The 12973-nt window shown below is 43.8% G+C and overlaps 4 protein-coding genes across 4 annotated transcripts; 1 reads left to right on the forward strand and 3 right to left on the reverse strand.

Annotated features, from left to right (window-relative positions):
- Window positions 1–2361: 2361 nt before the first annotated feature.
- Window positions 2362–5329, reverse strand: LOC121603400 (polyphosphoinositide phosphatase). Its single transcript, XM_041932051.1, has 4 exons — window positions 5244–5329; window positions 3571–5164; window positions 2895–3495; window positions 2362–2814 (listed from the first exon to the last, which is right to left on the reverse strand). Exons 1-4 carry the CDS (start codon window positions 5313–5315, stop codon window positions 2508–2510), a joined length of 2574 nt encoding a protein of 857 aa, XP_041787985.1. The 5' UTR covers window positions 5316–5329; the 3' UTR covers window positions 2362–2507.
- Window positions 5330–5530: 201 nt separating this feature from the next.
- Window positions 5531–9956, reverse strand: LOC121603403 (KAT8 regulatory NSL complex subunit 3). Its single transcript, XM_041932054.1, has 4 exons — window positions 9366–9956; window positions 8460–9296; window positions 6605–8380; window positions 5531–6235 (listed from the first exon to the last, which is right to left on the reverse strand). The coding sequence occupies exons 1-4, from the start codon at window positions 9635–9637 to the stop codon at window positions 5641–5643; spliced, it is 3480 nt and encodes a 1159-aa protein (XP_041787988.1). The 5' UTR covers window positions 9638–9956; the 3' UTR covers window positions 5531–5640.
- A 359-nt stretch (window positions 9957–10315) lies between these two features.
- On the forward strand, window positions 10316–11878 carry LOC121603401 (DNA-directed RNA polymerase III subunit RPC4). The gene is made up of 4 exons (XM_041932052.1): window positions 10316–10676; window positions 10741–10901; window positions 11022–11213; window positions 11372–11878. The coding sequence occupies exons 1-4, from the start codon at window positions 10441–10443 to the stop codon at window positions 11854–11856; spliced, it is 1074 nt and encodes a 357-aa protein (XP_041787986.1). The 5' UTR covers window positions 10316–10440; the 3' UTR covers window positions 11857–11878.
- LOC121603402 (probable 28S ribosomal protein S26, mitochondrial) lies at window positions 11809–12629 on the reverse strand. The gene has a single exon (XM_041932053.1). It carries the CDS (start codon window positions 12526–12528, stop codon window positions 11881–11883), a length of 648 nt encoding a protein of 215 aa, XP_041787987.1. The 5' UTR covers window positions 12529–12629; the 3' UTR covers window positions 11809–11880.
- Between the last annotated feature and the right edge of the window lie 344 nt (window positions 12630–12973).

Consider the following 12973-nt stretch of genomic DNA (forward strand, 5'->3'; position numbering starts at 1 on the left):
AAACTACTTACTAACTAAAATAAGCTTCTCCTTTCGATGCGAGCAATGACTAATACAGGTGTGTGTATCGGTATGAGATTAATCTTTCTAAATTTATGCAACAAAAACAAAACTCAAATCTTGTGAGTATTTAAATTAGTAAACCATTGCACACATCTGTAAGTCTATAGTTTATTCCCCGGTTAGTAATCATTATCATGACGGTACTACTAAAGTTAAAGAAAAACGAATATAAAAAAAACATTTCCAAGGAATACCAAACAAAAACTCATTGATGATGATGATGATGAATTGCTGACTCAATCAAAAACTAACATCAATCGAACATCGATAATGCGTTGTACAGGGTTTGTGGTATGATGTCAGGCATTGGTAATTTCTCGTTTCCACGCGGTAATCTATTGGCTCTCGCTTCCCCATATCTTAAAACATACAACTCCTGTCAAAAACAACAAAAAAGCTAATCGTTGGGACTACAATTAAACCGATATTAGAAGAAGAATAGAAACCCTGCACAAAAAGGCAAATTACTTTCCAGCTTTCCTTACCGTCTGTCAGAATGTACTAATGCAACAAACGTTTGTGTTCTTCGTGTGCGTGTACATGTGTTTTTGGATTATCTCTCTGTTGTTGTCGTCGCATCGTTGTGCACATCACTGTTACAATAGGACGGGTGAACACAACTGTAGAAAAGAAAATTCGGTCCACCGTGAGCCGTGTTATTGTGAGTTAGACAATAACTTTTGCTGATGTATCTTTGAACGGGGAAAGCGTTTAAATGAATCTTATCAACACTGGGTGAAAATACACTCAAAACAATCACAGCACCCATAGGCATCCAACTGGATAACTGGCCCGATAGGCTTTTATGGTGCTTGTGGTGTGAACTAAACATCTATCCATAGTATTATATCGTTGTCATCATTGTATGTGTGCATTTTTTAATCTAACTCCGCTAAACGGAGGTTTCAATCTCGAATGTAAAGAATTGACCTTTTGCTAGTGTGTGACATCAGTTCAACCAACCACCATGGTGCAAAATGAATAAGTTTGCATTTATTCGGCCAGTTTTGTATTTTACCGTGTTTTTGTTTTCCCAGTTATTTGTTGGCACTTACCGAAAAGTGGTGGTGCACGAAAGGTGTATGTATCTAATTAAACTATCTAATACAAGGCTGGTATGGGGTCACAGATTCACAAAACAACGTATCAATAGGTAGTTGATCGAATAAACTAACAAACAAACTAAAACTACTAAACACTACTACATGTTAATAGCTGCGAATGAATTATCCTTACACTTTCCATGACCCTTACATTACAAGGTTGACATATATGTTCTAATCCATTCTATAATAATTTATTGCAACTAATCGAATTTGGTGCATAGCCTACTCATCACCTTCGTTGTGTGTTAGCAATTTTTTTTGTCAAAAAAGAATGATATTTTTCAGAAACTTCCATACAAATATTAAGCTCGAATTCTCTAGTCCAGATCCAGTCCAGTTTTTTTTACCCTATTAAGCACAGGTTCATAGCCATACGATCAAATGGGCGGAAACGAGTTTGTATGAAAAAAATCTTCTTGTAACCATTTTAACTATGCAACGTATTACATGAATACAACAAAGAATAGTATAAAACGTACTACTAACCCTTCACAAATAGGAAATAAGAATAAGTTATATGTGCGTAGCAAAGCCAAACATTGTTGTTATAGTGCATAGGAGTAATGCTAATCTTCATATAATAGTGCTTTAATAAAGGGGAGGATTTGTGCAGAGGAGATGGCGGAGAAGGTGTAGACGAAATAATAATATTTACAAGCTATGCTGAAAAGCAAGATATTCCATTTGTTGTACCATTTGATATTCAAATACGGACTAGGAATATCGGTAGGCGTATACAAAAGATCCCTACCGAGATACACTGATAGGCGATGGGAAGAAGGTAAAATAACGAATGAAAACAGTATCATGCTAACCTAATTGGCAATAAAGATATACACACAAACACAGAAACAAACAATTTATAATAGCAGAACCATGTGTAATAGATACTCCTAATACTTATATACAAAACCATAACATAAAAATATATATATATATACACACACCGATAACATAGGTATGGAATATAATGGATGTGTGTGGTGATACTAACCTATGGGAGCGATGTTATAAAATGCATTTGCAGGATGTGTTGAGCAGAGTGGTCCTAGCTGGTCCGTTTTTTAACACGTTTATGAGTGTAATCCATTTGCTGTGACTCAGCCGAGACGGGCAAACGTAACACTAAACTAGCAACAACAAAAAAACAAAAACAAAAAAATGGTAGCCATTGTACGCGAACCGGGGCAAAATAATGAGTGCCAAGCGAAACCTGCTATAATAATGCTGATACTAAAAATATGTACAATCAAGACGAACAAAAATGGGGAACACAGAATAAAGTTGTTGGTGACATCTATTGGCATTGCGTTTGGTTTATTGATTTCTCGCCGTTACTTATGCAAACATATTCACATACTCCAGTATCTTTGGGTCGCAGTGAAAGTCGTACATGATGATATGCTTCAGCATGCAGTATTTCTCGTAGATTGCTATACTTTCATCACTTACGGTCGGAATCGCAATATCGTTCTGAATGTCCTTCTCCGGCGTCACGCTAGCGATGGTGATTTCGTTGTTGTATATCGACAGTCCGCCACTCTCGTTCATCTGGGCATGGCGGTTGTACTGATGCGGAGAGGACGGTCTGACCGGCTCTCCGGTTGAGTTACAGATGCGGTTGATTTCGGCATACTTTTCGTACCTGTATCGAAAGAAAATATTACATTATTAAATAGCGTCCTTTAATACGGATTTTAACAGACGGGGCCTGCCATAACCTACTTTAGCATGTCCGCCTTTTTTGGCATTCGTATTTCAAACCCGTATATGTCGTTCGTCATCGGAAACATGGAACTGAGCGTAACGGGATCCTCTGCACGGCTGCTGTTGGTGCTGCTGCTCGGTGCTGTGTTGCGGTTGTTGCTGCTTTTTTCCTCCTCGTCCGATTCTGACTCATCGTCCGATCGATCGGAAGACGAACTGTTGGCCGAGCTAGTTGACGATTGGCCCGTCAGTGAAGGGTTCTTCAGTGCCGTGCTTTGCTGTCGGCGAATCGGCTCGAAGGGGCTGAAGTGTGACCGGAAGGCAGGCGCAAGGTTTCGCGACAGATGGCTCAGCTGATAGTCGATATGCTCTTCGAAGGAGGTCAGCTTATAGTCGTAGTGGAAGTTTGAGTAGTAGTCTATAATTTCCGCATCATTCGAGTGTATCTTGATCAGCTCCTTCACGACCCGATTCTCGTCGCTCACTGCGGCGGGCAGGCAGTTCATCACAAACGGACTGACCCACTGGGTGAGCGGAATGGAAGATATCTGCCGTATCTCATCGAAACGAGAGTTATGTATGTAGAAATCGGTTTCCAGATCCCAAATGTGAAGCGTTTCTGGAACGAAAATATGAAACACAACGCTCTAGCAAATGCTTAAGCAAACCCCGTACCCGCCTCTGTGATACTCACTGTTCACCTCCGCCTTCGAAGGAATGTAGTAACCCAGGAACAGATTGATGCTGTGCTGTTTCTCCGTATCGCTGAAAGTGTTGCTGTAATAACGACTGAGCGTCTGCATGATATCATTACCCTGCGACGCCCATACGGCCGTTTTGCGGTATGTTTTGATCCGGTGAACCAGCTGCGACCCCCCGTACTGCAAGGCCAGCGTATCACCATGGTCTTCGTACAGATTCTCGAGCATCGTGATACAGTCCGACTCGAACTCTAGTTTGCGCTCCTTCAAGAACCCCAAATCATACAGCTGATGGGCTAGGACGCACTTGCCTATCGCAAACTGTGCCGTATTAGTGCGATCCAGACAGTCGACGCAGTTGACCCGCACTATGCCAGTCTGCTTTTGGCTTCGCTCGTCGTCCGAATAAAACATTCCCGTCTGTTGAATCACCGTTTCCGCGATCTTGGCCAGCTTCTCCATGACGTTCCCCGTGCCGCGACTTTTGCGTGCCATGTCGAAATCGATGTACCGTATGCGAAGATGCGGAGGTAGAAACTGGTTCAAGTAGCTAACGGTCGAGTACATTTCCTCACTCAGTAGGCTTTCGTGCCGACGCTTTTCCCTCGTTTTCACCAAGTTCAGTATAATGACGGGCGCGCCGTAATGAAACATCAATCGCTGATAGTGCTTGCCCGCCGTTTCGCCGAACGGATCCGACAGATCGATCGCAATCTGTGGCTTCGGCACCATTTTGCTAACGTCTTGCGACCAATGCGACGGAACCGATCCGCGCAACTGCGTAAAGCTGCACATTCGATTGCCGTCCAGCACGATCTGCTCCGTTTCCACCTCGTTCGCTACGTCGCCGTGAAAGTTGGCACCGCGCTTCAGGAATCGAGTTCCGGCGTAGCGTGTGCTGCGTCTCGCTATCAAGCACACGTACACCTGCCGACCAAAGATACTGATGCTGGACTGACTGATGAAGCCGTGTATGATCTCCAGCATCCAGTCTTTGTGCACGACGTCTCGCATCGGCTTCAGGTGAAACGCATTCCAGACGAACCGTTCGCGAGACACTCCCCGGAAGGCGTACGTCATTTTCTCGCCCGTTCGATTCTGCCAAACCAGCGGCTCGTCCTTTACAATGTCGCACCGAGTACCGACAAACTTGGGAGCGGAAAGATTGTACTGCAAGCTGTGGGTAAGATCGTAACTGTAGCTGAAATAGAAATTGCTATTCAGATCCACATTGTTGAACATCTTCACGTAACGCTGCTCCAGCGGGTGCATCTGTTTGCTCGACGCTTCGTTTACGCGAATCATGGCCGTATCCTTGATGGTGTAGATAATATGCTTGCCAATGAAGGCACATCGCGTGCGCTTCGTCACCAGTATCAGATAGTATCCTTCGAGGAACTTCACAAACCCTAGAACGCCGTACGCACTGATTGATCGGATGAACGAACGGGATTGCACGAACTTGCGTATGTCTCCCTTTTCGAGCTCGTTTGGATTTTCATAAACCGAAAGTTCCGGCGCACGCCTATCAATCTCCAGCACGCGGAATCGCGTCTCCTTGCTATTGCTCCCGATAAGGTAGAGTTTCTGAAAAAGGGTTAAAAAAGGGTAAGCATTATTAGTCATCAAACTTCTGCCCACCGCCAGTGAATAGAGCCACTCTTACCGCCTTCGTCTCGAATAGGGCCACCTTCTGTATCGAACTAATCAGTGGTTGAAATCGTACGTTTTGATCCATGCTTACGGCAAGCTGCTCCCCAATTAATTGCACCAAACGAAACAATAATAGACTGGCTCTACTACCTTGCTGAACGCCTTCCCTTTTTTACGAACCATTTAATCGATCATCGGTTTTGTCATTGTTTCATCGACTGTATGCCGCGGCGTGATTCTCTCGACGAAACATTTGTTTATGTTTGCAGATGGTTCTCTTTACCTTTCCTAAATACAGCAAAACAAGTATTGCACTGGGTCACATCTCTGTGCTATTTTTATTAAGTTTGACTCTGTATGCGGCGATTGCGCTAGATGGTACCAATTCTACGTACAATCTCGACGTTTTTCTATGGCTTCATATCGAATTTGCAGTTAGGAAGTGCTTGTTTGAGCGTTTTTTCCACTTCCTGTATATTTTTTACATCAGGCAAATCGAACGTTTTCACCTGTTGTAGCTGCGAGAGCTGTTTGAGCTGTAGCAATCCGGCATCGGTGACATTGCCACACTTGGAAATTTGTAACTCCTCCAGCGTATTGGCAACGTATCGCAGCTTCCACAGAGCTTGATTGTCGATGTAGACACAGTTATGGAGGACAACTTTCCTGAGCTGACTCAATCCTTCCAGATGATCGAACCCAATGTGCATTATGCCCGAATCCGTCCCATCGAGTTCTTCCATTAGCACCGGTAAGGACTCGTCCGGAAGTGCGTTAAAATGCACATGCACACGGGCGTCCTTCACAAACTTTGCTTTCGCTCCATTCTTTAGCAACCATTCGGCACAAAGTCGGTCGGGGCCAACCTTCTTCAGTCTAGTGCGATCGACCCGGTTGAACATCATGTTCACCCAGCCCCAAAATGGTCTGTTCATTGGTGTCGTTTGCAGAGCCAGCGGATGCATCTGCGCTAGTAACTTCATTGACGGTCTAACGGTAAGCATTGTCTACAAGTACACAAACATCAGTTTCCCATTCAGCATGCACAGTCGCAAACCATTTACTACTCACCGTTAAGTTTTCTTTCCCGTGCCAAAGATTACATCTTCCGCTGCGGTTCAACCGGCAGCCAATTTTGTATCGATGAATTATTCTATTTGACAGTAGCGTAAACAAACATTGCGCAACCGGCACGCGAAGCAGCAAGCACAGTGCGCAAAATCGTGAATCGTTACGTCAGATCTAATAAACATCCGACAGTTAAAAATTATTCCAGTTTTATTTTACTTCTGAATCGTATTTACGTCTATGCTTAAATGTATAACCTTAGCAAAGTTTTACCATGCATTTAGTAAAATGTGTAGGTACGCCTAATTTTGCTTTTTTGCGCCCTCTGGACTCGTTACGTTCCCTGTTGCACCCTGCTTTACACCCGTTGAAGTGGAAACGATGTTTATTTTTTTCAACATTACATTGCGTCCCACTATCGACGGTGAAGCGCTCGCAGCAGACAATGCAGAGGCTGTTGTTTTGATAAAAATCTTGCTTCCTGCGGTCGTCGAGCTTCCACTTGTTGAAGTGTTCTGCACAGTGGCACTGCCTGGTGCTTTATTCGCTCCAAACGGATTAATGATGATGGACTGGAACTTGCCATGCGGTACAGACAACGGGGTTCCAGTGACGCCAGTTTGGCGCATGCCAGCACTGTTGACAATCTCGATCTTGCCACCGGATAACAATTCGCTCAAGTTTTTCACCACGCTGGTGTTAGTTGCACCGGTGTTCATTGGTTTGGTCAACACTACCTTGGTAAACTTCGTTCCCGTTGTACCACTGCTCATCACTGTACCAACGGAGGTTGCCGGCGACGCACTTGACGCAACAGCTATGGGGAGATTGATTTTTGTTCCGACAGGAACGATCATACCGCCGGGATCGACAGTTTTGAGTGTACCCTTATTGAGCACCAAGTTGATCACTTGTTTCGACTTTCCAATCGACAGCGGCATACTTCCAGCGGGCTGTTGCAGTGTGACGAATCGCGTGCCTGATGCCTGTGCCGAGCTAACATTGTTTTCAGCCATGCCTACAGACGCTGCCGCTGTTACTGCCGGTCGAGTATCTTGTGCTTGCTTTGGTTTTTCAGGCGAGCCCTCCTGAATTACACCATCGTTATCGGCAAATACGATCGGAAGATCGAAAATATTAGTCTCCGACAGAGCTTTCGTAACTTTCCCAGCAACCACATTGGACTCGTTCACATTGCTAAACACAGTAGGCGTGGATCCTGTGTTGCGCACGATTGTGTACTTCGGTGGACTGCTAATTTCCTCCGGCGTTGCCGCACCATCTTTCACTCCGGGACTGCTGTTTGCTATCACGGACATGACTGGTTTGGAGGTTGATGTTATGGAGTAAAACTTTTGCGTCGTTCCGGTAGACGGTTTCAGATGAATAAGTTGATTCGATTCAATCAATTTCACATTCACATTGCCCTGCTGATGCAACGCGCCAGCCGATAGTGTTGTCTGCGCAGTGTCTCGTTTCAGTGCGGGGAGCACAATAGGCGTGCTACCCCGACCAGAAATAATCTGCGTGTTGCCTGATTCGCGAACTTCATACTTCACCACTTCATCGGCCTTTGCAAGTGGTAAAATTATTTTCTCACTTTTTATTTGCTTCTCAGGCGTCGTTGGCGTGTTGCTCTGCGCCTCAATATCTGGCGCGTCTTGGGTAGACTGAGACATGGATTGGGCCAATTCTGCTGATTGTGTTGTTTTTGGCAAGCGACGGTTGGAAGGCTTTTTCTGCTGTTTGGTCTCAGCTTTGGGATCTGGTGCGTGTTTACGCTTGCGCTGTGCAGCAAGGTCACAATCACTTCGTGTTGCCGATGGCATGCTTTGTTCCATCGGGCTGTCCGATTGGAACGACCCAGCCAAGGCGGATTGTTTTGGTCGCGGGGGACTTACGAGACAGTTTGTTGCAAATTCTGCTATCTCGTCTGCGACCATATTGTCCACCATCGACTGAGTGACTCCTTCTATTTTACGCTTTGTTTTTGACACACGCAAACATTCATCGGCTGCTCCAACGACTACCAGTGATGTTTGAGTAGACATGCGGTCACGCAGCATTTCGATTTCTTCGTGACTAAAAAGGATACAAAAAGGACATGTAAAATTATATACAGCTACAATCGATATAAAACAGCCATTTCACAGCTTCTTACCTGGCACGGGCGGAGTTTTGGCCGATGACGAACAGCACAGGACACGTGATGTCAACGATATGATCATCGGGTGCTCCACGAACTCCGTTGTATGTGTTGTACGAGAATCCCAAACAAATCACGCAACTAATTGACTCTACTAAACCAACCTGAATGGCAAGAGCGGAACCGGCATCGAAGCCAACCAAAATAATCGGTCGATTTGGCGCCGAGCTGCGCACCTGTTGTATTTTGGCTCGTGTCATTGCTAGCATATGTTCTGCCAGTTGCTGTAGCGATTGTTTGTCGATGTTCGGTTTTTCAACAGCTGATTTTTCTTGTGGTGGCTGTATTACTACCACCGGTGACATAGTGCTGAATAATGTAAACCATTTCTGATGCCGGGGCGATGGCAATAAAGTGGGAACCGATGGCACTACAACAATAAACGGCTGCCCAGGCAGCTTGCGATTTTTGGGAGTCACTATTGGCTCCCAAGGCTTTTTCAACACCGGTCCGAGGAGCTCCTGGCCAATGTTGAGCGTACTGCCAAAGATCATTTTGTCTACCAACAGCGGAAGCTTGGCATGTAACGTTTGCAGCATGTCGATATAAATTGCCAGATACGAGGGTGGCAGATTTTCCATCAATAACACATGCAACCACTGGGTTAATCGCGTTTCCCACGATACACTCGCCAGTGCTTGTCTGAGCCGGCTAACCGATTTGTCGATGACGGTGCGCCGATGAACTGGCTCATGCTGCTTCTCAGTGTTGGTCAAACGAGCCAAACGGTCCATGTCCAGCAGGCGTGCTACCCGGTCGAACAGCTTAAACTGTTGAACGGTCCATCCAAACCTGATATTCGAAGTCAAACCATTAGAAAAACCAAACGCAAGAAAGTTAACTAACGCACACAACACTTACTTGTTTACTCTTTCCTCCCAGTCTTCTTCGTCTGACACGGAGTTTCTGGCCGAAACCCCGATATTCTCACTCTCTTGCATCGCCCTTCGCGCACTTTCCTCATTGTATGACGGAATGGGTGGATTGTACGACTCCTCCAGATCAATACGCTCATCGTGGGAATGCGTGTGGCATGAGGGGCACTGAGGCGGCCGATGTATCATTAGTGTGCGGGTCATTGCAGTCTGACTACTTTCTAGCAGCCGAAATTCCCGTGTATAACTATGTTCCATAATAGGCGTCGTCCTGGTGTTTGCTTCTAGCTTCTCTGCCTAGAAGCACTCTGCCGGAACGGGAAATATGTTATTTCCCCAGCACCTCCGCCGCGAACTACTGTTGTAATCCTTTACAGAGCTCTTTTCCAGATGACACAGGGACGGCAGTAGAAGAAATAGTTTATTACGTACTACAATTCACGCTTTTTCTCCACAGCTCGTCTGCACAACAAAACAGCGTTTTTCATCATGCGATTCGCACTCTGCCAACACACGGACATGAATAAATGACATTGGACGTTTTCATAATTATTAAAATAAATTCAATACCCACAAAAACTTGAAAGTAAACAAAATTAACGAAATGGAGAGTGTAACAACCTTCGCATTAAGACAATTAGTTTTCAATTAAAAAAAAAAAAAAACAAATTAAATCAAAATATTTCGAACACGAGCAACCACTGTGCCTCGCGTGGCGTCATTCAATAGCAGTGTTGCCAGATATTTTCTGTTTATCGATGTTTTTTTTATCTGAATCAAATCCTATTCTATTTTCCATATAATAATTTTCAAACAAATAGACCATCTTAGTAATATAAATCCTACTCGCATTACATATACAGCGTTATCAATTTTGAAACTCATATAATTATGGAACAATTTTTGTGCGATTAACACAAGATAAATAAAAAAAAATCCCATCTTTATATAAGTACCTTGTTTGCAATTGTTTTGGTTTTGTTCTACGGTGAAAGGAAAACGCATGCTGCTGCACCTCACAACTCCAATCCATTCGATTGTTCAACGCTAATCAAGTCAAGATGGACCATAGTCCGCGTATTAAGCAAGAGCCAGGAATCGATACGCAATACTTAACAAAAGGAAACAATATAATCGGCAATGTTGCAGTTCCGATGGAAGCAACGGTGAAACCAGAGCGCCTACAGTCTTTTCGTGTACCCCGCGATCTTACCCTTGCCAATGGTCGCACGACGAAGCCACCCAACAACAAAAAAGTCTACACCCCGAACTTAAATGCAGTGAGAAACAAAAATACGTAAGTGTAAAGGAGAACCGGCCAAAGTATGTAGTAATCATGCCACATCTTATTCGGTTTACAGCGATGTAAAAACTGCATCAACCGGTCCCAAAGGCCGAGCTAAGACTGATCGCAATAGAAATGATAAAGATGGAAGGAATAAAAAGAACACCTTGATCCAGACGTCTGGTATCTTTTCGGATGGTTTAGCTCAACGTGCTTTGCTCCGTACGTCCAGATCAGGTACGTAGCTGAACGTTTTAAAATATTTACTGTGCTGTTGCAATCTCCATCTCCTGCCACGTAGAAGGTGCTATAGGAAAATTTGGCTTGATTTATTCATCTTCTTTTTTTATTTTTTAGACAAATCTAGTTCCTCGAAGGAACCTGGGGACTCAATTCAGAAACCCGTATTCGCTAGAGGGAGCTCAAAAATAGATTTGGAAGATGAACGAAAGCGAATTCAAAATTTGTGCGAAGACATGGATGAGGAAATGGCGGAACTGGATCAAAAAATGGCAAATGGGTTAAAACTACCAGTCGTGCTGGAAAACTGTAAGTGTGGCAAAAAGTTGTTCCTGAATCTTTTACACCCCGTTACTCCTGGTCTATTTTTCTGGCCTCTCTGGGAAGATCAGAATAGATCGTAGTGTCTAGAAGATGAACACGAGAATGTTAGTGGTGTTGATTAATGTTTGTTCTGTTCAATTTAGCTGACTACAAAATCAAACCACCGGAGGTAAAGATGGAACATTTGCCTGAAACAAAGCTGGATTCGTTTAATTCGGTTGAAAACGTGTTATCCGGTGATCAAACAAACAAAATATTCCTTTTACAACTTCCGGATGCTTTACCTGGAAAATCCGACGATGGAAACAAACGCCCGACCAACGGCGACGACAGCAAACCAGAAGCAACGGCGAATGGCGAAGAAACCCCGAAATATTGTACGGTACGCGATTTGGCAGAAGGTTACATTGGTAAAATAATCAGGTACCGTTCGGGAAAGGTAAAATTAAAGCTCGGAGAAATCATGTTTGACATCAGCGTCGGTATGGACACTGGATTCTTACAGGAGCTAGTTTCTATAAATACTAATTCAGTAGAACGGAATGGTAACATAATTAACATCAGCACTATCAACACAAAGTTGAACGCATCCCCCGACTGGGAATATTTATTCAAGAATGCTACATGAAATATACGATCCTAGATGGCAACCCTAGTGCTCTTGACCTTTTTCTTTTGTAGAAGAGTCTGTAGAACGATGGAGGTTTCCTTCGCGATCCAAAGCAAAGTTATACGACGTTGGTTGTACCAGGGCTAGCTCGATCGCTTTGTCGATGTTGTCACGCGTGATAAATGTTTTCGATAGCTCCTTTTCTATGCGTACTTTCGCTTCGATTTGCTCCTTTTTGTCCATTTCTCTTTGCTCTTTCAGCAAAAGCCTTTCAAGAATGTACTCCTTACGAGCTGATCGTTCTGCAGCCAACCGCTCTTCGCGTTTGGCAGCAGTTTGCCGGTTCCATTCTTCGTTCCTGCGCAATGCTTCCTGCCATTCTGCTTCCTCTTCCTCCGGGGTTTGGAGAACTAAACCGGCACGTGAAACTAGCTTGTATGCCTCTACTTCATCGCGCAAGAAGTTTCGTACCGCTTTCATCTGCGTGCGATAGTTATTGTGCAATCTTTTTAGCTCTTCAATCTCTTCCTCAATCTGTTTCTTGCGCTCCGGCACACGGAACAGTTTGCTTTTGGCTGTACCGAGCCAACGTGGTTTTCGTCGAAATCGAACTGTGGTGTATTGAAGCAGAGCCAGTGCTCTTGGCTTTGTGAACACACCGGACAAAGTTGTCGCTATATTAGCCATCATAATTATATTTCCTCTGTCGGCAGAGCCGAGACACGTTTGTTGATACGGTTATGGTATTAAATAACACTACTTCAGTAGCAGCAGACATCTGAGCAAATGACAATTAGAAAAATAAATCCCGATGGACAAAACATAACTCTCACCAAGGTTTATAACACAGTCTAGGGCAAGGTGGATTTAAAATATCAGGTGGTGGAATCTAGTACATTTTGACAATTCGTAACTTGACGTAAGGTCCCCAGGATTCAAACATTGTTTACATTTTTTAAAATGGTTCATTTAATTTATTTACCAAATTTTTTCGATTGAATATTTTTTAAATATATATTTTGGGCTTTACAAGTTCGTATTTAACATTAAAACATAGAATTAAGTGTGTTCTTTCGTGTTATTTCGTGAATTTATTGTATAATTCATTGTTTTTTCGACTTTTTTGAGGATAAAA

This window comes from Anopheles merus, chromosome 2R (assembly GCF_017562075.2).
Source record: "Anopheles merus strain MAF chromosome 2R, AmerM5.1, whole genome shotgun sequence".
Taxonomy (NCBI): domain Eukaryota; kingdom Metazoa; phylum Arthropoda; class Insecta; order Diptera; family Culicidae; genus Anopheles; species Anopheles merus.

Bases quoted from the DNA above. Each gene is read 5' to 3' on its own strand.
- LOC121603402 (XM_041932053.1), bottom strand. From the start codon at position 12,528: ATGATGGCTAATATAGCGACAACTTTGTCCGGTGTGTTCACAAAGCCA.
- LOC121603400 (XM_041932051.1), bottom strand. From the start codon at position 5,315: ATGGATCAAAACGTACGATTTCAACCACTGATTAGTTCGATACAGAAG. The intron at 5,165-5,243 runs GTAAGAGTGGCT...ACCCTTTTTCAG, and splicing joins CCCTATTCGAGACGAAGGCG to AAACTCTACCTTATCGGGAG. The intron at 2,815-2,894 runs GTAGGTTATGGC...CTTTCGATACAG, and splicing joins AAAAAGGCGGACATGCTAAA to GTACGAAAAGTATGCCGAAA.
- LOC121603401 (XM_041932052.1), top strand. From the start codon at position 10,441: ATGGACCATAGTCCGCGTATTAAGCAAGAGCCAGGAATCGATACGCAA. The intron at 10,677-10,740 runs GTAAGTGTAAAG...TTCGGTTTACAG, and splicing joins GCAGTGAGAAACAAAAATAC to CGATGTAAAAACTGCATCAA. The intron at 11,214-11,371 runs GTAAGTGTGGCA...TGTTCAATTTAG, and splicing joins ACCAGTCGTGCTGGAAAACT to CTGACTACAAAATCAAACCA.
- LOC121603403 (XM_041932054.1), bottom strand. From the start codon at position 9,637: ATGGAACATAGTTATACACGGGAATTTCGGCTGCTAGAAAGTAGTCAG. The intron at 9,297-9,365 runs GTAAGTGTTGTG...TTCGAATATCAG, and splicing joins TGGGAGGAAAGAGTAAACAA to GTTTGGATGGACCGTTCAAC. The intron at 6,236-6,604 runs TTAGGCGTACCT...GTACTTGTAGAC, and splicing joins GAGGGCGCAAAAAAGCAAAA to AATGCTTACCGTTAGACCGT.